The sequence below is a fragment of the Panthera pardus genome, unplaced genomic scaffold, assembly GCF_024362965.1.
Source record: "Panthera pardus isolate Hobbes unplaced genomic scaffold, ASM2436296v1 HiC_scaffold_6, whole genome shotgun sequence".
Taxonomy (NCBI): Eukaryota; Metazoa; Chordata; class Mammalia; order Carnivora; family Felidae; genus Panthera; species Panthera pardus.
In genome coordinates, this window is record NW_026526991.1 from 127046266 (window position 1) to 127074012 (window position 27747).

A 27747-nucleotide genomic window follows, 5' to 3' on the forward strand; every position below is an offset into this window, starting at 1 on the left:
TACTTCAGTTCATACAGGCGTACAGATTCTGTTTCCGCTGACTTTTAACACTGGGCGTCAAGTCCACCTTGGGGAACATACGTGGACCGGGACCTGAGTAGCTGCAGGTGGCGTTATACCGAGGAAACTGAGGCAGGCCACGCCCCGAGACCCAGATGCCACCCTCGGACCGTCCGTTAACAGGTGCGAAGGCCTCAGCCTCGGAAAAACAGGTGTTTTTTTTTTTCTTCTTCTTCTTCTTCTTCTTCTTCAAAGCAGCGGGGAACGTGGGGTGCTGGGGCTGTCCCGGGGCCAAAGGTTTCGCTCGCGGCCCTCGGGGAGGCTCGAGGGCGCGCGGGCGGAGGCAGGGGGGCGTCGCGGCGCGGGCGGGAGCGGGGCTCGTGGGCGCGCGGCCCCCTCCCCGCGCGGCGCCGCGGCCGCCAGGTGGCACCACGGCGGGGCCCGGGCGCCGCCCCGCGGGCGGGGCGCGGGGCAGGGCACGAAGGGGTTAAAGAGTTGGCGGAGCCGCAGCCGCGGCTCTTCGGGGAAACCCACCGGGGCGCGCGGAGGAGGGAGCGGCCGTGGGCTGCGGAGCCCGGCGCCGCGCCGGGCGGGGGCGCGGCCAATCGGGCGGCGGGCCCGGCGCGCGCGGAGCCAGGCGACATGGAGGGAGGCGCGGCGCCCGGCCGCCCCTGACGCGCCGCTCCGTCCCGGTGGTCGGCGAGCCCGAGCCGCCCGGGGCCCCGCGGCGCGGAGATGAGCAGGTCCGCGGCGCTCCTCTTCTGCCTGCTGGGCTGCAACGTCTGGAAGGCGGGGACCAAGACGCTGCGGGAGCCCGGCGCCGGAGCCCAAGGTCGGTGCGCGGCGGCGGGGCCCGGGAGGAGCGAGGGCCGGCGGCCGGTGGGCTTTTGTGTCGGCCGCGGGCCTGCCGCAGCGGCGGCGGCGGGCGGGGAGGCTCTCGGGCCGCATTGTGTCGGCGGCCGCCGGAGCCCCGGCCGCAGCTTCGGCCGCCGGGCCTGCGGCGTCCCCCCACGCTCCCTGCGCCGCGCTCCCGAGGGGGCGGCGCCGCCCGGGGCCGCCGAGGCGCCCCCGGCAGAGGCTCCTTGCGGGGTCCGCGGCCGAGGCCGGAGGCGGTGCGGGCGGCACCAGCTGTTGCTGCTTCGGGGGGCTCGTCTGCATGCCTCCGAGGGTCCTTCCCTTTATGCCGTGGCGCGGACACGAGGCTCCATCCTCCCCTTCGCCCCGGCCAGAGCGGCCGCCCCGGGGTCGCCGCCGCCCGCTCTCCCCCCCTCCCGGCCCCCCCCTGCCCTCTCGGGGCTCGGGTCCTGGAAGCCGGAACGCGAAGGCTGACCTCGGCCCTTTTGTTGTGGCGTGTTGGGGGGGTGGCCGCTGCCTCTCGGGTGCCCCCGGCGCCCTGGGACCCGAGGTCCGCGGCCGCTGGCCGCCACCAGCCTGCCACAGTTTGGGAAAGTTTGGGGGTCTCCTTCTCCTCCCCGTCCGACGTCTTTTCCAGGCGGTAAGGGATTTGCTCAGCGGCCCAAGAATCATCCCCAAAAGGGGAGACAGAACTGGGAGGCCTTAATCATTAAAGAAAAAAAAAAAAATCATTTCTAGGTCTGTATGTCGCCAGCTCGTGCCTTTTGTCTCATCTTTGGCCTCTGCAAATCTGCTTTCCAGACCTGGGAGTAATGTGGCCGCCTCTGAGAATGGCCACAAGCCTGTCTTTTGTTTTTAAAATAAGACTTTATTTGGAGGGGATCCCGAAGCTTCCTTTGCACGCGTGTGAGGGGACAAAATTGAGTGCTTCTCTGCTGCCTGCCTTTTCACAAGGGTGAGTGAGGCCGCCGCAAATGAGCATCAGCACCCACACCGGATCCAGTGCCCGGCCTCCCCCTGGGCCTCTCTGGGCTGTCGAGAGGGTTTCCCTGCAGCGGTGTAGACCCCCACCCCACCCCCACCCTCCGCCCACCGACTCCATGCCCCTGTCCTCTCCTGGCAGAAAGGTGTGTGTCCTGTAAGGTCTGCCCAGTGGATGCAATGAACGAGGAGCGCCTCATCCCCGCGCACACCGTCCTCTAGCACAGACCGTGCCTTCCTCCCTCTTCCTCATGCTAATAACCTCCTTCCCTTGTAACAAATACTCAGAGCTTGGATTGCCTGGGAGCAGAGAGCCGTGGGTGGGCTTCCGCCCGTGATGTTATGACAGGCAAGGAAGGTTCTACGTAGTGGCCTGGGTTTAGTTTGTTACCTACATGTTGTACGAGAGGTTTTCGCATTGGGCTCTTGCTGTATCATTTGCTGGCATCTCTTTCCTGCCTTGCTTTTTTCTGTAGCTATGACATAATAGAACCGTTATGAACTGTGTGTAAATTTAGTAATGTATATTGTGGAAAGGGGGACATTGACAAGGTACAAAAAGACCCATATGTCTCTTCAGTAGGAAATGAATGTTTAGAACATTAGATCATCGGTGTAGAATTGTAGTCTCTTTCATTAATATTCTACTGCTTCTTTGAATCAGCTATTTTAATGAATATGATATTTGTGTTTCAACGAGGCCATTAATTCCAAAGAATGGGTTGAGTGTTTTTGCATTTGAGATAGGAATATATGGAAATATTAAGTTCATGTGCTTATAAAATAGGGGAAGACAGGGCCTCGGTTGAAAAAAAAAAAAAAAAAGTCATGAACAAAACCTACTGCTGCAATTGGGTGAGGACCACACTAGACAGAGATTGGGTAACCAAACTCCCAGAAATGGAATATTCTATGAAGTGGGTGAAGAATGATCAACCAATGAGGATATTGATACCATGGTTTGAAGTGTCTTAGTCTATGGGATGGTTTGAATGGAGGATTAAGTGCCTTGGAATGCCCCCCGTCCCCCTGCCCCCCTGCACCAGAATTTAGTGCCATTAAGTAGAATGGCTTTTTAAAGTGTTGAGCCCAGGAGCTCTACCAGAAGTCAGGGCCTCACTATCACCTAGGTTTTGAGCTAGGACCGTTTTTAGGAGAGTGGATGGTTGGTCCTTTGACATTGGAAAGTAACCTTACCCCCACTGATTTCTTTGAACCCAGTCTTGTCACTCGGCTTGTAACATAGTTATTATTTTTTTTAACGTTTATTGTTTAGGAAGAGAGAGCACGAATGAGGGGGTAGGCAGAGAAAGAGGGAGACACAGAATCTGAAGCAGGCTCCAGGCTCTGAGCTGTCAGCACAGAGCCTGACGCAGGGCTCAAACTGACGAACAGTGAGATCAAACTCACGAACCCCAAGATCACAACTTGAGCCGAAGTTGGACTGCCAACCGACTGAGCCACTCAGGCGCCCCTGTAGCATAGTTTTTAAATTCACCTCTTCTCTATCTCCTGGATCTCATGCACAGTGAAGAAAAATGCTACATCTGATTTCACTGTGCAGTCCCACCACAGGTCGTAGATTGTTTTGAACTTAGTTGGTGCTCAGGTAGCGCTGAATGAGCGAAGGACTGAAGACAGTTAATAGCATACACTATAGCACACTGTGGTGAAGTTTTAGAGGAAATCTTCAGTGTTTACCTTCTCGGAAACCTAATTTGTAAGAGTTTTGCTTTTATTATACAAATTGTTACTTGAATCATACTTTGAACGTGCATTGCACACATACCTTCTGCACCAACAGGGTTGAGAAATGACTTTAGGAAAAACTCCTCAGAGAACTGGAACACACAAATGTGTATGGTTTACAGTGGTGTTACAGTTACATTCCTGGGACTAAGTGACACTTCTGTATTAAATGAGTGTTGCTTCATCTAAGGCAATTAACATCTACAAAATTCCTTGGCATTGCTTTGCTCAAGATATTCAAATAAATTGCATTCAAGATAATTGAATAAATTGTACTCAAGATAGAATTTAAGATTTGGCTCCAGATTCTTTCTACTGTAGCTACTTTGACCCAGCAAAGGGCTCTCATAGACCGCTGTTGTCAGCGTGAAGTTTTGCTTTGCGAATCATGAATTTGAACTAGCTCTAGAATATGATTGCGTGTTTTCATTGTTCTCATCGAAGTTTCTCTAAAGTGTTTATAGTGTCTATTTTTTTTTTCTGGGAATTTTACAGAAACTGTTATTCAATAGTACTGACTAATTTTTACTTTCTTAACCTCTTAGACAGCTGTGTATTGAGGCTGGCTTAATAGAGGGGGCTCTCCTTGGAGCGCAGTAAGCTGTGCAGATGTACTCCATAGAGATATTTTTGAAGCCCAGCACTGTTTTTATGTGCCAAAAGAAAGGTCAGAGCTAGGTTAAGGACTTCATGCTCAGACTTATATTGTATGATCTTTATTTTGCTGCTCATTATCTAATAGTGATGTATTTTGCAATGATGTGCTAACTTTATGTTCATCTCAGAAAAGCTACAATCTGTCATAACATTGGAGGTGAATGGTTGGCTGTCTTTCTTCTCTCCGAGAGGCCTGTTCTTTGCCAAATTCAAATTTCGGTTATTAGAACACCATGATCAGTTGAAAACCCACGGAGCGATGGAAAATATCAGGAGGATCGTCCAACAGGCATGACTTATGCTGATGGTATAATGAGAACATAACATCTAAATAAAACTCCTGGGCTCGCGTCCTGGGAAAGTGTAGAGCTTGGATTTGCAGAGGCCACTGGACTTTGTTGCACACCAGGTGTGGGAACTCTGTTGGAAAAACAACAGCAGCATCTAGGTAATTTCTGGCAGAGGCTTTGAGATGACTTTATGGGTTTATATTTGTGTCCTATTTGTACTTTTCCTGTAACGCTTTGTAACATACAGCTTTCATGCTTAACATTCCGACCAGAAAAGGGAGGAAATTAGGTAGATTTCTCAAGTAGTAGGTTGCAAATGAAAGTACTTTCTAAGCTTCAGTCAGTTCTTTGTTCTAAAGACATTTCTAATATCTCTGTAAGTCAGACCGTACATTTGTATTCTTGTTGGGGAATACTAATTTAGTTATTTTAGTAAATACTCCACACGAAAAAGGCACACGCAAATTAAGTCAGACCACAGACGTGTATATTACTGAAGGAAACATTGTATAAAAACTTTTCAGAAATCTAGATGGAAAAATTTGTCCTGTGATGGCACCCACCTCCCGTACTTTGTGTGAAACATGCCTAATGGAAATCATCACATATTTCTTTTTTTTTTTTTTAATTTTTTTTTCAACGTTTTTTATTTATTTTTGGGACAGAGAGAGACAGAGCATGAACGGGGGAGGGGCAGAGAGAGAGGGAGACACAGAATTGGAAACAGGCTCCAGGCTCCGAGCCATCAGCCCAGAGCCTGACGCGGGGCTCGAACTCACAGACCGCGAGATCGTGACCTGGCTGAAGTCGGACGCTTAACCGACTGCGCCACCCAGGCACCCCCATCACATATTTCAATAATACTATTATAGTTTGATCAAGTTACAAAGAAGTAATTGGAAACAAGTCATTTTCATTTGATTTTACTGAATATAACTTAAGGATTTTTAAAGACCTCAGTACTGGCTAAATGCTCAGTTCCACCAAATGTGGAACTGAATGTATTTTAAGTGTATTTTTTTAAGTTTAGTTTTCTTAGTAATCTCTACACCCAGTGTGGGCTTGAACCTGCAACTCCAAGATCAAGAGTCATATGCTCCTCCGACTGAGCCAGCCAGGTGCCCCTAAGTGTATTTTTTTAATTAAGCTTCAGCACTCTAAATAGATCAGTTAATTGTATGAAATAATAGTGTTTTTTTCTTCTTTTTAAAACAATTTTTTGAGTTTATTTATTTTGAGAGACAGTGACAGAGAGGAGGGCAGGGACAGAGAGAGAGAGAGAGAGAGAGAGAGAGAGAGAGAGAGAGAGAATTCCAAGCAGGCTCTGCACTGTTAGCACAGAGCCCACTGTGGAGCTCAAACTCACAAACTGTGAGATCATGACCTGAGCCAAAACCAAGAGTCAGACGCTTAACCGACTGAGCCACCCAGGTGCCCCTGAAATAATTTTTTAAACAATTGTACAGTGTGACCCCAACGTGTGCCCTACATTAAGTAAACCATTGTTTTTGTAAAATGCAGCTGGTAAATAGGCAAAACGTGAGGCAATTAACCACTCTAGAAAGGCTTCATAATAAGCCCCCTAAACACAAAACAGTTCAGTCAGCATGTTTAAGGTGATTCCACCTTCCTCTGATCAAGCTCTTTGGAATGACTTCGCCATTTTCCAGTCCGTCTGCAAACATTTGCTCTTTTTTTTTTTTCTTTCACTTACCCCTTACAGAATTTAATCCACATGGATTCCAGTAATTAAATCCTTTTATGTGGATGACTCCAATTTTTCTCCCTCTGGCTTTGACATGATGTCTTGGCTCTTTTTCTTTTTATCCGACAAGCTACTGGACGTCCCCCCTTCAGGACACTGAGTCTGCCTCCAACCTCCCCCAGCCCAGCACAGCCTAAGTTCTCTGTTAACTAGGCTTAAAATCTGGGCGTCTCCTTAGACTGTTTGTCTACCTTGTAGTCTATACAGTCAGTAGTCTTACGGGTGCTTTTATGTGGCACGTTTATAGAGATGTCTTTAGATCAAGATAGACGCAATTGTGTAGTACAGAAGGAACCTTGAGGTCAAGTTTATCCTCCTTGTTCTGGAGATGAGGAAACTCGGGCCGAGAAAACTAAGGTGATCTGTGGTCACAGTGCTTTCTCCCCACACACATCCTGTGGAAGGTAGATAGAATAATGGCCCCGAGAGATGTCGATGTCCGGATCCCTGGACCTTTGAATATATAACCGCTGAAAGAGGGAGTTTGCAGAGCTAATTAAGGCAAGGGTCTTCAGGTGAGAAGATTAACCTGGATTATCCAGATAGGCCAATGTAATCCAAGGATTCTTAACCGGAGCGAGGTGGGGAGATCAGAGGGAGAAGAGATGTGAGCAGGGGAACAGAGAGACAGTGGAGATGCTTCACTGCTGGCTGTGAGGATGAAGGAAGCGCCGTGTGCCAAGGAATGCAGGCAGCCTTTGGAAGCTGGAAAAGACAAGGAAATGGATTCTCTCCCAGAGCCTCCAGAAGGAATGCTGTCTCACTGACATCTTCACCGCAGCCCAGTTGATACTGACTTGGGGCTTCTGTCCTGCAGAACTGTAAGCAGTAAAATTATGTTGTTTTGAGCCCCTGAGTGATGGTAATTTGTTAATGGCAGCAATAGGAAACTGATACAGATACTGACCCCCAAGAACTGTGAAGAGAGCCTGGCTCCCATACAGCCCACCGTGGCAATGGGCCATTTGGGGGGACCGCAGCTACTGAAGGTAACATTTGGAGAAGCGCGTGGAGTTTTTGCATCTTCTTAACAAAATTCTGCCAAACTGGAGCCATGGTGAGGATCCTTGGGGAGTACCTCACGGACCTCCCCCGCCCCACTATCACCAAACAACTTTTTTTCCCAGATGCACTCCGTGGGCTGTGACTTTTATTTGTAAGCAAAGTGCATGAAATCCTCTGCGTTCCTTCTAGAGTGGGTTTTATTCATATCTGCAGGGAGAATACAGAACCGCCCCCCCCAAGCCCCCTGCCAAAAGCTAGTTTTAGAAGTCTTGCTTGCTTCTAAACTTGGCTCTAATTTTTGTTGAAACCTATCTCTTGGTTACTAAATGGGGTAAAAGGCCGCTGTGATCGAAGGGCGCCACCAGTGCCTTTGTATAATGAAAGGATAGGGGACCACTCCCCCTGGAATGGCCTCCCACGTGTTGTGTGTTGTCTCGGGCTGGGCGCCCACCTCTGATACCTGTGCCTCTCGTCGGCGAATGGGCCCCAGTGCGGACAGAGAGCGGTGCGGTGTGGAACACCTGGGCACTGCACCTGTTGGGCAGCACAGGAGGAGCAAAACTGCTTGCTCTGCAGTTTCTAACTCACCGGGAGCAACGTTCAGTCCAGTGTAGCCTAGAGAGGGGAGCTATATGACAGCTGGACAGGTCCCAGGGGAGCAGCTGATGGGGCCTCTGGTACAGAAGCGGGGATTCAAACCTCAGGGGCTGGGAGGAGGAGGCTGAAGGGTCCCGGTTGGAGGCTTCTCCCAGGGAACTGAGCTCAAGAACAGAGAGGAGCTTGGCTCTTGTCGAGTTCAGGGCCTTGGTCTAAAGGTGAATAAGGAACGGACAAAGGGAGAGAACCACTCAGTCATTTTAAGACCTCGCCTCACGTGAAGGCGTCACACTTCCCTTCCCGTTGTGTCTCATAAACGCTCCCTCACTCGCTCCTCACTTTCACGATCGTGTATCCTCACCCTCATAAGGCACCTGTTGAAAGCATCCTGTCTTCTCTCTCTCTCTCCGTGTTGTGGTCTCTTCTTTCAACCCAGGCTCTCTCCACGTGTCCCTCTTCAAACACCATCGTATTCATGTTTCTCTCCTGCAGAAAAACATTTAATCCTTTCCTGTTGCCCAGCATGTAAAGTCTAAATTACTAAGTCTGGCCTTGACGACTTTCCTGCCTTTCCTCATGCACCTGCTCCAACCTTTGCGCCCCCTGCTTCACCAGCTTAAATCCCCTTCTCCAGCTGGAACATTCTGCTCATCACCCCTGGATGACCACTGTGCGTCCTCACTTCCCTTCACCTCCTGCTCCACTCTTTATGCTCTTACAACCCTCCATACAGAGCATGCGCCCTGTGAAGACTTATGTAAGTATGCAAAATACCTACTAGACAGAAGAGGGTTGGGGGGGACAGCATATTTTTGGGTAAGCTTGATTATTTAGAAATCCTCGGCCTCTGATATTTTACAGTCCAGCTGGAAGACAAATGGAAAAATAAATTAAGAAGGGCATCACCAAGGGACTTTTTTTTTGTGTGTAATTAGGAAAGAGTCTCTTGAGTAAAGGTGAAAGCTAGTAACAGTTGTCTGACTAAACGTCCAGCTATAAGTTGTGATGTATATTTCTAGATGTTTCAAGGATTTATCCACAATGGGACACAGGAGGTTTTATTTTAGAGAGTATAAGCATGTGGACATCTCTCAGTGCTCTTAATGGTTATAAATTAGGTTAAGAGATGTCCTGCTGGGAATCAAATATTTACGCAGTGACAGCATTGATTGGAAATGTTGGTACTCTTGTCGGATGAAGCTCTGAAATAATAGTTACAGGACAATTAGGTTAAAACTCATATTTACTTAAGTGGAGAGAGATAAGGTGGTCAAATATAGATCTGATATGTTCATCCACTATTTCGAATCCTTAATTTTATGTAACATTTAAACACATACTCAGATATGAAAACTGATAAGATCTTTTGGATTTGGGGGGAGTAGCAGGCAGAACAGGAAAACCTGGCTTTTAGAAGAAGACACCTTTGAAGTAAGCATTGAGTTTATAAAAGGTGGGTTTTTCCTTTTGTTTTGTTTTGTTTTGTTTTGTCTTAAGCTATACTGCACAGGGACAGAGAAATATGAGCTTGAGGAGGAAAGTTAATTATTTCCAAATCAGACGAGCATTTCATTTGCTTAGACTGACTTTTTTGAGCACAGGACTTGAATGGAAGACTTCCTGAATTTGTACTGAAGGAAAGGTTTCTAATGTAATTTTTAAAACATTTTTTAATGTTTATTTTTGAGAGAGAGAGAGAGGCAGAGAGTGAGCAGGGGAGAGGCAGAGAGAGAGGGAGACACAGAATCGGAAGCAGGCTCCAGGCTCTGAGCCATCAGCACAGAGCCCGATGCGGGGCTCGAACTCATGGACCGCGAGATCGTGACCTGAGCCGAAGTCGGACACTCAACCGACAGAGCCACCTGGGCGCCCCTCTAATGTGATTTTTAGTGTAATTTTGACAGAGCCGAACTCAGTCCCTAAGGTGAGCCACGTTATCCAAGCCGTCACCGGGAGCTCTGCCTCAGTGGATGAGGTGCCCGCTCCCCCTCTTCGCCCCTGTAGTGCCCGAGTGGGCTTGTGCTCTGCGTCCTTTGCACCACAGTCCACTGTGGAGGCTCCGGGGAGGAATTTGCTTGCACACGAATTCAGGTGGTAGTCAGAATGCAGCCCCTTGCGGGTGGATACCAGGCCGAGGCTCCTCTTTCCTTGCCCCTTGAGGCTGCCTGCAGTCCTTGTCCCCTTGCCCCTTCCGTTGCTCAACCACAGCGACAGCACCTGGGCAGCTTTTCACACCTCAGATCTCTCTCTGATTTCTCCTGCTGCTGCATCTCTCGGACCACAGCCAGATTGACCTCTCTGCCTTTGAAAGGGGCCCATGCGATTAGTTGAGCCCACCGGATAATCCGGGAAAGTCCATAACCTTAATCACCCCTGTAGTCTCTTTTGCCACTTGACCTAACGTATCCGCAGGTTCCAAGGGTGAGGGTAGAGATGCCTTTTGGGGGCTCCTGCCTGCTGTAGCCAGAATGTAGACGAGGGGTCACTGGGCAGAGAGGATGGGGAGGCAGATTTCCCTGCCGCCGAGGTCAGTGAGCACGGGAGGGAGGACAGTGGAGCGCCTTCCCTTGGCGAGTCCCGAGGAGGGCTCTGGATGAGTGTCCCCTCTGTCCTTTCCTGCGCCAGGACCTTACAACTCTGACATGGACTCGTACACAAGGAAATCCTAAGACAGCTTGTGGGATCCCAAATGCCATGTTTAAAGTCGTCCTGAGTTTTCCTATTTTGTCTCTGAGAACTTGAAAGTGAAGTTTGTTTCCATAACTGTGATTTACTGAGTTCACTGAATGGTAAATATTTATGGGATCTCTATTATATTTAATGTTAAATCTGTGAAATAGTGGCAGACACTCTCTGCTTCCTTCACAGAAACGTGAAGAATAATAATGGCAATTAGCTAACGTGCACTGGGTGCTTACAACCTGCCAGACATGATGCTAAGTACCTGGATAGATTATCTTCTTTAATCTTCATATCGTTCCCGTGAGACGTAAATATACAGTAAGTGACAGAGGCCACTGTGTGACCGTAGGCAGCCTGCCCCCTGCCCTCAGACTGTGCTATCATAAGATTTGGAGGATTAAATTATAATTTCTCATAATTTTGATCCTGTGGCATTTTACCAGCATAAATAAGGGACTCTTAATAGGCCTGGTCGTTTTTATGCTGAAAAGACAAATCACCTCCCTTGTGTGGTCCCTGTTAGCCTTTGAACCATGGAAAGCAACCTCGAACGGTCATTTTCTGAGCGGCTCCTAAGAGCCGAGCTCTGTGCTTCGTGTTGTGTGGGGTCCAGATGTGTAGAAGCGATAGGAAGCTCCCACGAGTACCTCTCCTGAGCTCTTGAGGGAGGTCCAGTCGAGCAGGGTGGGACTTGGGGTAACACCCAGCTGGGCTTGGGGGAATCTCCTGGCTTGTGTTCAGAGCCCATTAGTTTTTGGCAAGACTATTTATATAACAAGAGAAACTTGTTAGGACCCAACAATTGGAGAGTTGGAGGTAGGGAAGGATGTGGTTGTTTGTAAAATAGTCCCGCAGGTTTGTTTGGATCCGTAAAGTGTGATGGGATGCCCTTGCTCTCCTTATGGCACCAAGTGAGGGCTTTACTCACTCTGAAGTAAGTGTGAAATACCGGTGTTTATTTGGTATTTGAATTTACTTGCAGAATTTTAATCCTTTTCACTCTTTGAAAAGACTTTATTCATTCCTCTTGGCTTATACAATGATCCTGAAAGTAAAGTTTTAAATGATGCTAATTATGGCACTGTAATAGATTTTTTTCCCAACTTATTTCATGAGCGTGTTTGGCCATACAAAAAAATGGAAAGAATTTTACAGTGAAGACCCATACTCACCACTTAGATTCTACAGTTACCATTTTACTATTCTTGCTTTATTCCCTATCAGTTCATCTTCCTATCCATTAATCTGTCTTATTTTTTGATGCATTTTCTTTCTTTTAAAAAAAATTTTTTTTAATGTTTCTTTATTTTTGAGAGAGACACAGAGTTTGAGCGGGAAGGGGCAGAGAGAGAGGGAAACACAGAATCCAAAGCAGGCTCCAGGCTCCAAGCTATCTGCGTAGAGCCCAGTGCTGGGCTTGAACTCAGGAATGGTGAGCTCATGACCTGAGCCGAAGTCAGACATTTAACCAATGGAGCCACCCGGGAGCCCCTTTACTGATGTATTTTAAAGTACGTGTCAAATATATGCACTTTCCTCCAAGTACAACGGCAGGCATATCATTAATTAGGATTCAGTATTCCATTTTTTCCCAGAGGAAAATTTACATACAAGGAAATACACCTGTCTTAAGTGATGACATGTGTATATCTGTGCGAACCCAAGTCCCATCTTGATACAGAATATTACCATCATTCCAGAAAGTTCCCCCAGTACCCCCTCCAGTAAATCCCTGCCTCTGCTGCTTGGGGGCAAGCACCGTTCAGATTTTTTCCACCACAGGTTACTTTTTTGCCTGTTGTAGAACTTTCACATGAATGGAATCATACATTCCATACTCTGGCTTCATTATTTGCCATGAATAGTATTCCACTGGGTGAATATCTTATAGTTTATCCATTCTCCTCTGGATAGACACACAAGTCCTTTCTGGTTTTTGGTTGTTATATCGTTGCTGTGAACATTTTTATACATTTGTTCGTTCTTTGGGCATGTTTTCATTGTTCTTGGGAAGAAACCAACATTTCTGGGTTATAGGTAGGTGAATGTTTAGTTTCTCAAGAAACTGCGAGATGTTTTTCCATCATATTTTTCTATACTCCCACCAAAAATGTGTGAGAATTACTGTTGCACCACATTCTCACCATCATTTGGTGGTGTTGGTTTCTTTAGTTTTAGCCATTTTGGTGGGCTAAAATATACATTAGGTGGCTAGATCGATACATTAACAATGCAGTGCATACATTTCATTTTCCAGCTACAGTTTTCCAGGCTTTAGTTTTTGAGGAGTGTTAGAGCACTTTGAGAAATCAGCATTGTTTCGCCATTATGTTTATTTTTATTCTCAACAATGTTTTATTTATGCAGGCTTTAATTTTTCTTTGATAATTAAAGTCTATCACATGACCACACTACCTCCTCACTGAATATCCCATCTGATCATGTAGAACCACGTTATCGCATACCAAGTAAGCCGTGGTACATGCCTGTGCATCTGTGTACGTGAGGATGTGTATGTGTGTGTGTGTGTGTCAGGATAGAGAAGGAATGAGAGAGAAAAAGAAAAGTAACCCTTCCAGAGTCTAACATTTACATACTGCTCAGGTTAGATAGGTTAATATAGGACTAGAGATTATACCAGACTGTTTCGATACTTATTCTCTTTAAAGGAAAGCAAATGTATATGCCATTTACGTGTAAGAATCCATACACCCAAAGAAGTGCCAGGATCTCTTCATGACCAGGCAGCTTCTAGGAAGTTTCTTGGGATACTTTGTTAATAACCCTTTTGAGTCAGTAGTGTATTGAGTCAGTTCCTCAAAATTAGAATACTTTGAATATTCTAATAGCCTCTTTTAATCAGTTAAGATAGTACAGTTCCAAATGTATTCATTCACAAAAGCCAGAAAAACTTTGAATCAGAGTTGAACATACCAAGAGAGCATGGAAGAAAATGAAATTCCTTGAGATTGAAGAAGCTCCCCTAATGACTGGGTATATCCTTTGGAAATTTAGACAAGATATCATCGTTTCCTTCTATCCTTTGCTTATGCCATTAACCTATACAAATATACATTTGACACTTCAAGGGAATGTGCATGTCTACCTGCAGATTTTGTGGGGCTGGGCTATTCCAGAGATCCACATCTGGGATTAGGGAAAAAGTGGGTGTTTGAGTCAGGTCCTCTATTTTTCATTTCTGCTTCTTCCCTCATGTGGCCTCTTCTAACTTTTAGTCTGTTTCTGAGCCGCCTGCCTTTTAGAAACTATATCCGTGCAAAGAACAGTGAGACCTGTGTCCGGTTTCCCCGCTGTATATACAGTTGCCTTGTTAGTAAAGCTTCTCTCCTCAAGCCCTTTGTCTGGTTTCTGTGAACTTCTGCACAGACAGATAGAATTAGTGGCATAAATAGCCCCTCTGTTTAAATTAAAATAGAGATTTCATAAAAAGAGAAGTTTTTTCCAAACTTAGAACGTTTTCTTGTTTCCGTACTCATGAGATACATTTGTTTCCTCTGATTCCTGAGTATGGAATCTCAGAGCCCTGCGTTTATACATTTGTTTCCGCTGATTCCTGAGTATGGAATCTCAGAGCCCTGCGTTTATTCAGTGTTTACTGTGATAGAAAGTTGTTCTCTGGGAGCTGCTGGCCCCTTCTATTATGTTTTTGATATTAAGGAAGTCTGTGGTTATTCCAAGTTAGGAAAGCACAATAGGATTAGATAAATGCAAGTCCATTATTGCAAATATCGCAGTACGAAAAGGCGGTATCTGCTCAAGGATGACCTAAAAGAAGTTGCTTGCGTTTGATGTCACTCAATTAAAATATTCCCATCTAATGGGAGGTTGGAGGTAAGTGGCTTTTAGATGTCTCTTTCAGAACAAGGTTTTTCAATTTTTGCTTGGGTGATTGATCTCTTTCTTTGTTACCATCTGCTGTCCATGTTTTTGAATGTGCGATAAAGCATATGGGAAAGGAATAGAAAAGTTAATGCATTCAACTGGTGAGGGTGGAGGACAGTGTCTGCAGTCTGGTCAAGTTTACAGCCCATCTGCGAGCACAGGGAGCCCTTTTAAAACGTAGCTTTGCTCTCCAGGCTGTCTGTGCAGAGCCCCCTCGGTCCACCGCTTGTCCAAATGTCACCAGTACGGCTGTGGCGAAATTAGGTCTCTCCTTCCAAAACTATATCACTTGGCGCATGGGGCATATACTCAGTGCACAGTTTTGTGGGTACGTTTTTTCCTTTACTGTAAACTTAAAGACTGCCTAGTGAAATTAACCTTAGAAAGTGATCCTTTGATTCAGCTCGCTCACCCCTTGGCAGCACAAACCATTAAAATGACTTTTAACGCCACTTGTGTTTTGATTCTTGTGCTGCAACGTAGATTTTGAGTTAGAGGTAAAATTGATAGAAGTCTCCCATTGTGTTCTTTCCCCACTACTGTTTGGAACAGCTTTGTTTTGTTTTTTTCACCATCTTGAACCTCATTTGCCTTTTCAAATTTAAAAATAAAATCATTGCCTTATAAAGATTTCAGTGTCTTAATGGAAACCTATTAGATGTTGCATTAAATATTAAACTGAGACATTCTAAATCAGTACACGTAAAAGTAATACATAAATGCTAAGTAAACAAGAGAAAGGAGTTAATGGCTTTCAGACTAGGATATTTTTTTATGTGCACTGATTAGATAACATGTTAATTAAGGTGGAACTATTCCCTGCTTATGTCTTCCCATTTGTTTGTTTCGTTTTTAATGTTTATTTGTTTTTGAGACAAAGAGCATGAGCAGGGGAGGGGCAGAGAGAGAGGGAGACACAGAATCCGAAGCAGGCTCCAGGCTCTGAACTGTCAGCACAGAGCCTGACGGGGGGCTCGAACCCATGAACTGTGAGATCATGACCTGAGCCGAAGTCAGATGCTTAACCAACTGAGCCACCTAGGCGCCCCCATATCTACCCATTTCTAAATTCAGAATCCTTAAGGAGACGTTTACATGAGAGAAAGGCCTGGCAAGTTAGATACTTCTTAAACTTCTTTTCCTCTTAGCTGCTTCATGGCAGATGAACCACTCTTTATCCATCCTCCCATCCACCCATCCATGTACCCAGCAAAGAGTCTCTGCTGTCCTTACCTCTCACCACCGGAAGGTTGATAATACTAATTTCTTAAATTGCAGATTTTCAAGTGCTTTCAGGTCCGTTATCTTTTTACTCCTCATAATCCTGAGAGGTATCAGGAAAGAGATTATTCCTTTCTGTGTATGTGGGTGGGGGAGCGTGGCTTGAAGTCACAGCATGGAGATGATAATCCCACATACATGCTCCTCCTCTGTTCTGTTAGAGTGTCTCTCTCGGCTGCTTTAGACGCTCACACTCACTGTTTCAGTCATGATTTCTGCTCAGGGATTCTCCAGTCTGAGCCACCCAGTTTCTGGGCAGCCGTCATGCTCCCTACCAAGTAGAGCTCACATATTTAATAATGAAAGTGGGCATTATCAGTCGCTTCTTATGGTTCCATGCTCTGGGGATCCAAAGATAATTAAGCCCCCACTTTTCAGGAACTCGAGCTCCTATGGGAGAAGCACAGATAAACAAACCACTGTAGGGAGGAGCAAAGCATAGAGGGATGCGGAGGAGGAAATAACTGGGCAGTCAGGGAGGCTTCCCAGTAAAGTGGCTTGTGAGGTGGGGTTTGAAGGCTAGGAACCACACAGAGAAGGGGAGGAAGGCACTCCCAGGGCCACGCCACCATCCATATGAATTGTAGCTTTTTTGTAGTTTATAAAGCATTTGAAAAAGACTTTTTTTTTTTTTTTTTTTTTTTTTTTTTTTGGCAAAATGACAGTGGAGTTGCTGAGCTGCTGGTAAACTCCTGTCTCCTGCTTCCTGCAGGGGCATTAATGAGTAGTGGGTATTCTTCTAGGTCTGTGAGCCGGGCGCCTTGTCTCATCTATCTTCCTCACCCGAATTATTACACATCCCCTTTTCTCATTGATTCTGCATGGTTGGTCAGTCTTCAGCCAGATATCCCAACATCAAAGGGACTGGTTTTCTCAGTATCACTCGTCTCAACTCTAGCCCCTGCTAATCTCATGGAATTTATTGAGGACACAGTTAGTCGCCTTTGTTACTGAGCTCCTTTACTGTCTTTTTTTAAGTTTGTTTATTTTTGAGAGAGAGAGAGAGAGCACGAGCAGGGGAGGGGCAGAGAAAGAGGGAGAGAGAGGGTCCCAAGCAGGCTCCGTGCCGTCAGCATGGAGCCCGACGTGGGGCTCAAACCCACAAACCATGAGATCATGACCTGAGCCAAAGTCAGATGCTCAACAGACCGAGCCACCCAAGTGCTCCTACTTTCTTTTTTTTTTCTTTAAGTTTATTCATTTATTTTTCGGAGGGGGATGGGTGCAGAGAGAGAGAATTCCAAGCAGGCTCTGTGCTGTCACCGTGGATCTTGATCTCATGAACTGTGAGATCATAAGTTGAGCTGAAATCAAGAGTTGGACACTTAACTGACTAAGCCACCCAGGTGCCCCTACTTTCTTTTCTTCACTCTTGTTCTGCTCTTGCAGTGGAGTTAAGGGAAAGTGCCCCACCACAGCAGCCAAAAGGGTATGGAAAGTTCGAACTCTTTAATGGCAACTTTGGCAGCGGAAGAGACTTTGAAAATTGTTGAACATCACCGCTTACACCCAGATCTTAGTTAGTTTACATGGGGTTATTGAACATTGCACTGCGTCTCTTTTCAGGTACTAAAAATGTTTGAGATAAGGAAGCTGATGCTGATTCTTGTTGGGATGGGGTGCGAGGGACCTAGTGCCCAGAGAAGGTTCCTCCAGTGGTCCTCATGGAAGCCATGGTAGAGGCGTCTCCATGTGGGGAGTGGCTTCTTGAATGGCTTCAGGAATGGCTGGAAGGTTCATTGGATTCTCTTTGCTTTTGCAGGAATTGAAAGGGAAGGGGCAGAGTGTGGTAGGGAGAACGTACAGTTTAAGTGCTATTCGCTCTCTCATTCATGGATATTTATTAATCCTGTCCTGTTACTTGTCAGACAGTACAAAATAGACTCACGATCCCCGCTGCTCCAGTTTACGATTTCGTGGATGCAGTTAACTCTTCAGTGAGTGGGACTGCTGTTTCAGATGGAAACGCATACCTAGGCCTGTTGTAGCACACTGTCTTTAGTGTGAGCTGTGTGCATATGGCCTTGTTCTGTGCTGTGTACCGCACCGGCCCCAGCTCCTTCTGTTTCTAATTACATGTCATTTTTCTAGGTAGTGCTCTAAGTGACTTCCTAGCTTGCTCTGAAACCCAACAGGTTTGCTAATAAGCCCATTGCAATTGTCACACGCACACACACACACACACACACACAAAGAGAGGGAAAGAGGAAAGAGAAAACAAAAAAATTATATAATCCTATCTAAAATTGAACTTGGGAAATATTTTCCATTTCCTCCTAGCCTATTACTGTACATAATTTAAAATTGACACTGTTTTAGGGGCTAGCATGAAGCCAAATTACTTTGAAGAATTAAGGCTAATGGATAAAGAAAAGGCAGACAGGGGCGCCTGGGTGGCTCAGTCGGTTAAGCAGCCGACTTCGGCTCAGGTCACGATCTCACCGTCCATGAGTTCGAGCCCCGCTCTGTGCTGACAGCTCGGAGCCTGGAACCTGCTTCCGATTCTGTGTCTCCCTCTCTCTGACCCTCCCCCATTCATGCTCTGTCTCTCTGTGTCCCAAAAATAAGTAAACGTTAAAAAAAAATTTTTTTTTTAAATAAAAAAAAGAAAAGGCAGACAGCTTTATGGCTCAGAGCAAAGGTGAAATAAAACTGAAAGAAGTTATAAAGTGAAACGCCAATATAATCAAAGTAGCACTTGATAACTTTCTGAGGCTACTTGCCCGGGCTCCGTGGAACCTTTGGGATGGGGAGCCAAAACAGAAAGCCAGTTCTCACCACTGCTTCCCAAATTTGAAAGCAGATACGAATCACTTGCTGGTCTTGTCAGATTCCGGGTCAGTGGGTCTAGTGTGGCCCCTAAGATGCTGTAACTCTTACCGTGCTGCTGGTCGCTGGACCACACTTGAATTGGTGAGGTTGTTCACTGCCCATCCTGTCCTAATATTTAGGGACAGGCAGAAGCAGACCCAGGAAGCCATCGATTGAATCTGGCTACTTTTTCCTCAGATTTTTAGCCTTGCGGTTTAAGAAAGCTACCTAGAAAATGTATTCTCACCTTTTTCAAAGCCTACGTTCAAGAGAGGTAGCTGGTTTAATATGTTCAGGTGTTGGGGCGGAACCCACATCACTTGTGACTTAGAAGGAATTGCGGGCCTTTTTTTAGGTAAGAATTCCCACTCGGTTACTTCATTCATACAATTAAAATATTCATTCATCATGTACTAACTGTGTAATGAAAACCCTGCGTAGCTCTGAGTGACTTTTGGTTTGATTATCTTTAATTTGCCTGCGGCCCGTCTCCAGCCATGCTGCATATAGTTTTAAGCCAGGAAAAAATATTTCAGGGCAATAGAAACACTGATACCATTCTGGTTCTTGTTTATATTTGACGCTGAACTATCTTTTTATACCTTCTTTTTAATAATTTTTAAAATTTAGGGGCACCTGGGTGGCGCAGTCGGTTAAGCGTCCGACTTCAGCCAGGTCACGATCTCGCGGTCTGTGAGTTCGAGCCCCGCGTCAGGCTCTGGGCTAGTGGCTCGGAGCCTGGAGCCTGTTTCCGATTCTGTGTCTCCCTCTCTCTCTGCCCCTCCCCTGTTCATGCTCTGTCTCTCTCTGTCCCAAAAATAAATTTTAAAAAAATGTTGAAAAAAAAATTTTTTTTTAAATAAAATTTATTTACTTACTCTGAGCTAGAGAGCACAAGTGAGGAAGGGGCAGACAGAGAGAGGGAGACTGGATCCCAAGCAGGCTCTGCCCTGTCAGCACAGAGCCTGATGCAAGGCTCAAACCCACGAACCATGAGAGATCATGACCCGAGCCGAAACCAAAAGTTGGATGCTTAGCCAACTGAGCCACCCAGGCTTCTGTACCTGTACCTTCTTTTTAATTGGAGTACGGCTGTTATAAACAGTAAAGCTTGCACATTTTTATCGGTTTTATGTTAGTATATGATCTTTAGTTTTGTGTGGATTGCATCTGGAATAAGTCACTTATTGCCTGCTGTTTGGGCTTGTTTAAATAAAGAATAGCTGACCACTGTTACTCAGCTACAGAGTCCCTTTTTTCCCCATAATTTTTTTTTTTAATGCTTATTTTTGAGAGAGGGAGAGACAGAATCCGAAGCAGGTTCCAGGCTCTGAGCTGTCAGCACAGAGCCCGATGTGGGGCTCGAACTCACAGACAGTGAGATCGTGACTTGAGCCGAAGTCGGATGCTCAACCGACTGAGCCACCCAGGCACCCCTCACCCGTAGTTGTTTTTGTGTTTTTTTTTTAAGGGCTAACTAATGACTAGACTTCTGAGTCACTTTATTCGAAAGACATGGCTTTTGCACCACACTCAGATACCAGCAGCAGGCTGTGCCTGCCGCCCCAGCCGTGTTTTCTTCTCCGTCCCTGTGTGCAAGGTGGGTGAGGCCCTGCTGAGGCAACGAAATTCCTAAGTGGCCTTTTTGTAATTTATCTCCCTGGAGATTCTTGGCTGCCTGCAGAGTCCCAGAAGACCTTCAGGGGGCCGGTAAAATGATGATCCGTGGGAGCATTTGACATTCCACCTCACGAGGGTTGTATGTATTTCTGTTCTGTGCTTTTAAAAGTAGGAGGTAGAGTTGGGTGCCCCCGTCCTTTTCCTCTTGAAACGTTCATCTCCTTGCCTCCAGAAGAAGTACCACGTGTCCAGATGAGAGCCTGGGTGCTCAGGAGTGAGCTCTAGGCTCCACTGGGCCGGGCTTGTCGGCCGCAAACCAGGTTCCTGGAGGGAGTTGGAGGGGGAGGAGGTTGAGAAAACCCCCGAGGCCTGGCCCATCGCATTCCAGCTTTGAGCCCGGAGCTGTGCAGTCAGCACGTCCCAGACTGTGGCTCTGTCTCTCATCTTCAGCAGATCTGGAGGCCTTTCCCCCCACGAGGACATACCTGTGAAACAGCCCCCCCCACCGGACCCCAGAGCCCCCGCGTACGATTTCTTCCATTCCGCTGCCAGGAATGCTGCGGTCTGCGCTCAGTGTCCCCACTTGCTCACCCCCACATTCACCCTGTAACCCTCTGCTGCCCATCCCCCTCCCCCACCACTCCTCAGGGACCCCTTTTGCCACAGCCAGCGCTCATTCCCCGGCCCGCTCTCCTCTGACACCGGTACTTCTGTCTCCATGACATGCGGCCCAGCTTCCATGGCAGAGGCGTCTCCTGGCTGGTCTCCTGCCTGGGCTGCCCTTCCTCAGTCCCCATCGGGTCTCCCCTTTCCTCCTCTTCCTCTTGAGAGAAAGCTGTGACCTCGGGCTCCAGCCCTGAACCCCTCAGAGCATCTGCTCCACACTGGGGCCCATTTCCAGCTGTCAGCTGATGGACCCCCAGATCTCCCCCGACCACCCCCAGGGCAGTCCTCCCGCTTCCCCCTGAGCACCACCTGGGCTTTACTGGCCAGGGGTCTTCATTCGTGGTTGTCCAACATGCTCGCTGTGCTGCACCTTCGGACCCACCCCCCCCCCCCACCCCCCCTTGCCCGAGGGCTTTGTACTGACTCATCTTTGCTCTTCCTAAAGCCTCAGGCATCCTCCCCTTCGGGAGCCATCTCTGGCTCCCCCTTTCCCTTCCCAAGTCTGTGTGCATACCTTTGCTGTTCATTCAACAAATATTTATTGAATGGCTCCGTATTCCTGGCACTGTTCTAGGTGCTGAGGGCACAGCAGAAAACCCTCCCCGCCCGGTACTGAGCAGTTGTGTGGTACACATGGGCAGTCCGTCCGTCTCTCCTTGAGGCCGGAACTGCCTCCCATCTGGTCCTCAGTGTCTTTGCTGAAAGAGCAAATCCGGTAAGGCCAGTTTTCTCCTCTTTCCACTGTGCCTTTCCTCCACCTCTCTCAGGAGCAAAAACAGGAAAAGAGAACTTCATAATCACAAGATGAGCCACATAAAATTGCATCACTGTTTCTGGTTTCTGCATCCAGTTTGTTGAATTTTCGTGTGTGAGCGTGGTACAGAGTGTGAGTTGAATGCTTCCTTTGTTTGATAAATTTGCTCAGCTGTGGCCCACAACGAAAGTTTCTCTTCTGCTGTGTCCTTTGTTCGGAGCTGAAGAACCCCGTTCTTTGAAAAGTCACTGAGATGGATACTCTGCTTATATCTTATTCTAGACAGCCCCTATGCCTGGGACTCCCAAAGCATTTGTTGGGAAACAAAACGCAGCGTTTTCAGATGTTTTTATCTTGTAATACCACCATCCCTTTTTCCCAAAACAAACTCACACAAATTGACTTTGGGACCATTAGCACTGGAGCTGCAGATAAACTAAGGACACCCGGTTGAGTGGCATTTCAGACACACAGTGAATAAATTTTTAGTATAAGGGTGCCCAAATCGTGCATGGAACATAATTACACTAAAAATTATTTGTTGGTCATCTGAAACTCAAGCGTAACGGGACATCCTACATTTGAGGTCGCTAAATCTGGCAACCCTGACTGCCAGCAGAAGGCACTTGTTGGGATTAACCGTCTTTTAGCTCTCCTTTCAGTCATGGTGACTTTCCGAGGGACGTCGTCCTCATATTTGGTGAAGGCTCCTGCCTTTGCCGACTGCAATCGCAGCCCCACCTCTGAAGCACTTCTCAGCCCTCATTAAGCGGGAGGAACAGTGACAGGCACGTCTTTCAGCCTGGAGGTGTGGGACCAGCTGTGCCAGTGTTGTTTGGTTGGGAAGGTGAGGTCACAGATGTGAACCCAGTCTTCGGTCCTCGAGGCTGTTTGCCCTCTACAGACGTGGAAACAGTCCGATAGGCAAATATATTCAGTTTAGCTCAGCGATAATTTATTACGTATTGGTTTGAAAGGCAGAGAGGGAGAAACCATGTCCCCCTCCAGGATGCTCATGGTCTTGGGAGGAACAAGCATTTCCAGTGGGGCTCAACCCTGGGTGGACGTTATAATTACCCAGGAGCATCAGCAGGATTCACCCCAGAGACTCTAAGTTCGAAGTCTCGGGGGGCCTGAATATGGGTAGTTTTTCCAAAGCCCCCCCTCTGATTCTGTGTCAGCCAGAGCTGAGACGTGCTGACTTTCATCTTTGTGTCTTGTCTTGAAATATTCCCCGAGTGTCAGCGTGCAGATAAGGGACAGAACCTCTGCTTACGGAGTAAACACAAGGCAGATTTAATGCTGGGCCGTGACTCTAAGGTTGGGTTTCTAAGCTGTTCACGTAATGGCCCAAATGGTCAGAAAGTCATGTGTGTGCCAAATGCATTTTAAAAATTATATATAAATAGGACTGGAGAGGGTCAGACTTGGCATCCTGGAGTCCCTCAAATCGCGGTTAAAATTTTCTGGGAGCTGTAGTCATGTTTATTGCCATTTGTCATCACCCCTCAAGACTTTTAGCAACGGGATACGGTTGCGGAACTAATTAGGAGGCACCCTGACTGGCAAAGAGTCTAAATCGGCAGCCTGGCTCCGCCGTTCTGTGTGCGACAAGCTCGTAACAGCGCTGGCATTTAATTATACTCGACTTTCCATTCATCACTTTAACCGTCCCAGGTTAACACCACTACAGTTACATCGACACACTGCACAGAACGAAGGATTGATGATAAAAGTCTTGAGGGGTGACTCCTGGGGTAAAGTGGGCTGGTTTGGTCAACAGACCGCCTGTGGCTTGCACCCCGCATCACTGTGTCTCCGAGTGTCCTTGAGGACCTCCTGCATCTGAATCCCGGGATGCTAGTTAAATATGCAAATCCTGGGCCCTGCCTCACAGATCAGGACCTCTGGGGGTGGGCCTGCAAATCCCGGACATAGTCCCTGTGGTCCCGATGCTGACATCACGGGGGTTAATCCGAGCAGTATTTTGAGCGTGGCAGACTCAGAAGTCAGACGGAGATAGAAGCCTTCCATTATGTTATTATTGTTGTTGTCGTTACTGTTACTGTTTATGTGGACCTCCCCCTGTTTGGGGGGGCAGCGGCATCTGACTCTTTGTGCCTAAGGGTCCCTTTGCCTCTGTGATGTGCCTGAGGATCTCATGAGCATGCTCAGAAGCACAGGTATGTCCTGGGTTGTCTCCAGCTCTGTGGAGTAGCTGACAAGGTGTGCAGAGCTTGTCTTTCTGCAAGCCGTGTTGCCATGGTATCACCTTCCCCCCTTGATTCTTTCTTCCTGTTGCTTTGAAGGCAGATCGATTTTTTTTTTTACTATGAGCAGAGCCTTCCCATTTAACTCACAAGTAATTACATGTATCTTATCATAGATCTTCATTAATGTACAGTGGAGCTAAAAATAGGATAGTGGGTGTTACCAGCAATTGGGAAAAAACTAAGGAAACTATTAAATAAAGTTTTCAAAATGTGCCTTGTGAAGCCTCTTTTTGCTAATGTGGGTTTTGTACTGATTTGGAGAATGGCTTCTAAGTGTAGCCTTCGGTCTGCTGAAAACAGAACGTGTTACGCTCATCAGTCACCTGGACCAGTGGTTCTCAAGTAGGACTTTCTGTGAGCCAAGCAGAGGTGTTTTAATACCCAAAATGGAACATTTGGGGCTTTTTCCAGGTTGCACTAGAAAATATTATAGTTGAAAATGTTTCTAGTCCGTGCTGTTTATCTCAGTGAGAGAACCTTTGATAAGATGAGTCCTCCCTTACCCCGAATTATAAACTTACTTCAGGTTTGATGTACCTACGACTCTGTGCAGATTCCACTCCCACACCTAGACGTTCTGCCACCTGCGCAGTTCGTCACCCACTGGCATAAGCAAATTTAAAAGCATTAGGCTCGGGGCACCTGGGTGGCTCAGTCAGTTGAGCATCCCACTTCGGCTCAGGCCATAATCTCACGGTTCGTGAGTTCGAGCCCCATGTTGGGCTCTGTGCTGAAAGCATGGAGCCTGGAGCCTGTTTCAGATTCTGTGTCTCCCTCTCTCTCTGCCTCTCCCCTGCTCCCTCTCTCCCTCTCCCCCCGCCCCTCAAAAATAAACAAACATTAAAAATTTTATAAAAAAAAAAAAAGAAAGAAAATACTGATAAATGATTACAAATTAGATCCACCCTCCCCCCTTCCCCATCTCAGACTCTTGCTTCTTGTTCTGGCCCCATATCAGCTGTCATCTCCTCATATGACTTCTCTGTAGGGTCCCTTAGCACTTCGTACAACCTCCATTACATCACCTGCTGTGTTTCATACATAATGTGCCCCTCGCTGCTCAGTTCCCACTATCTATATATACTCACTATCAAGACCTGCAGAATTGTTTCTCCTAAATTCACGGTCTTGAGTGAAAGCCCAGGTACCGTGTACCCCACCGTGTACACAAGTCTGTGCAAGAGGCTGTAGGGTGGGCTGTAGGTCCCAGCCATTCTCCTGATAGGATGCCGACTCAGGGTGTTTACGAGCATCGTGCCTGGAGTTTGCCAGTTGCTTGACTGTGGGAGCTGAGGACAAAGGCCAGGATGGGCACTGACATGGGCAGCAGGGCTTCTGGCATATGGTGGGTTCAGCGTTTGCAGTTTGGTTGCTCAGACAGAGTCCAGAGTTCTGCAGCATGTAGGACTCTGTAATGTTACTGTGGCAGAAAGTTCACTGTTGTGGGCCATCAGTCTGGTGTGTGACGGGAGTCTGGTCGGCGTGAGGGAGGCCAGCAGCTCTGTGCGCACAGCGGCCCGTCCTCCCCAGCCTTTGCACGTGCACAAATACAACAAAATCCCTTCCTGCCTCTTCCTTTTATTTTTTTTTAATGTTTATTTTTGAGAGAGAGAGAGAGAGAGTGTGTGAGTGGGGGAAGAACAGAGATAGAGGGAGACACAGAATCTGAAGCAGGCTTCAGGCTCTGAGCTGTCAGCACAGAGCCCGATGTGGGGCTTAAACTTATGAACTGTGAGATCCTGACATGAGCCAAAGTCTGAGGTTCAACTGACTGAGCCACCCAGACGCGCTCCTGCCTCTTCCTAAAAATTAACTCTTGAGTATCCAGGAGTCCATACTGCTAGGAACAAATGAATGAACGATTGAATGAGTGAGTGAGCGAGCAAGTGAGTGGAGGAGACACATCCCTTATACACAAGAACCGAAATAAGTGAGGTCACTCCTCTGCTGTCAAGGTCACAAAACCTCCAGCCCCTCACGTATGAGTTGTGGAAAGGAGAAAGTAATTCTACGATTACTTGTTTCATTAGGAGGAACTGAACAAACAGGCAGGTGACAAAGGTCAACATCAATAGCTGTGTTGATAGTACCCTTGATGTGACAAGAATGACACTTTCCTTCTGGGGTCTTCCTCCTTACACCCTTAATCCCAGTCTAACCGTGAGAAAACACTTCACAAACCCAAACTGGGGGCATTCTACAAAATACCCAGCAGTACCCTCAAAACTGTGCCCAGGTCATCAAGAACTAGGAATGTCTGAGACACTGTCACAGCCAAGAGGAGCCTAAGGAAATATGACAACTAGATGTGATGCAACTCCCTCGATGAGGGCCTGGATCAGGAAAGGGACATTAGGGGGCAACTAAAGAATCTGAATAAAGGAGGAGCTTCGGTTAATGACAATGTGTCAGCATTGGTTCATTAATTATAACAAATGTACCAGATTTTGCTACAAGATGCTGGGTAAAAGCTATATGGGAACTATCTCTACTGTCTTTGCAATTTTTCCGTAAATCTAAAACTGTTCTAAAATCACATGTCTTAAAAAAATAAAATAATCCCCAAGGAGGAAGGTAACCGTTGGTGCTGGAGATAGAAGTAAGGTGGTTTTAGAAGGTGATGCCTATTAGCTGAAAATACAAGTTTTATGGGAGAAAATATATGCCATATACCATAATCAAATTTAGGGACCCCTAATACTAGCAGAATATATTCGTCACAGATGTCCTCGATCTCTTTTACTTTGATTTCAGGGAAAATGTATATAAAATATTGGGTTACTATCGTGAATTTATTGTTTTATGGGCATCAACAAGCAACAGAAGCAAAAGCAGAACCATAATGAATGACTTTGCTAATTGCTATTTCCTTTATTAGTTGGCATCCATTTTTCAGTCTGACATCATATCAGAAGTATTGTTTATTTTTATACGTATTGGGAAAGAGCATGCAAAATAATGACTGTTCTCCCCAGCAGTTCCAGGTCTGAATCGGAACAAGATGAAATCTGGCTGGTGGTGGGAAGGGTACCTACCAGTTTTAGGATTACACAACTATTAGCATTTCCCCCTGTACAAAATCTATTTTTTGCACATGGGAGATCCAGGCATGAGCACTTAGTTCCTATAGCTCTTTATTTATTTTTTTTAAATGTTTTACTTATTCTTGGGAGAGAGAGAGAAACAGAGCATGAGCGAGGGGAGGGGCAGAGAGAGAGAGGGGGACACAGAATCCGAAGCAGACTTCAGGCTCTGAGCTATGCGGGGCTCGAACTCACGAGCCATGAGATCGTGACCTGAGCCGAAGTCAGACGCTCAACCGACTGAGCCAGCCAGGGGCCCCTCTATAGCTCTTAAGTTTTCACGATCAGGTCACACTCATCTGAATCAGACCTCAGAGTTAATTGCAAAATGAGTGTTTCCATGAAGACGTTTAATTGGACTTTTTATATAGTCTGCCTGCTAAAAAAAAAAAAAAAAAAAAGCATGTTGTCTTTTAAGTAGAAGTTTATTTAAAACCATGATAAGTGAGCCATAACAATCTTGAAAGAGGGTTTTTCTTCCCCTCTTTTCCAAAGGCCTTCAGTGTATTTACACTAAAGATACTCCGTGAATACCTTGTTCAGATCCCAGAGGATTCAGTGGTATGAACTATCGTTTAAGAACACTTTGTACTCGCTTCAGGAGCACATATACTAAAATTGGAACGATACAGAGAAGATTAGCATGGCCCCTGCACCAGGATGATACACAAATTTGTGAAGTGTTTCATATTTTGGGGCGCCTGGGTGGCTTGGCTGAGCATCTGATTTCAGCTCAGGCCATGATCTCACAGTTTGTGAGTTCGAGCCCCGAGTC

The 27747-nt window shown here is 46.7% G+C and overlaps 1 protein-coding gene and 1 non-coding gene across 2 annotated transcripts in view; both read left to right on the forward strand.

The window, feature by feature from the left end:
- The first annotated feature begins 721 nt into the window (after positions 1-721).
- Positions 722-27747, forward strand: part of FAM171A1 (family with sequence similarity 171 member A1) — a 134789-nt gene continuing 107763 nt past the window's right edge. Inside the window, exon 1 of the mRNA XM_053895770.1 lies at positions 722-832. Within this exon, the coding sequence (XP_053751745.1) occupies positions 736-832 (97 nt within the window). The 5' untranslated portion in view covers positions 722-735. The remainder of the gene's footprint in view (positions 833-27747) is intronic.
- On the forward strand, positions 27561-27667 carry LOC128775122 (U6 spliceosomal RNA). Its single transcript, XR_008419774.1, has one exon. It is a non-coding gene; the product is annotated as a U6 spliceosomal RNA (small nuclear RNA).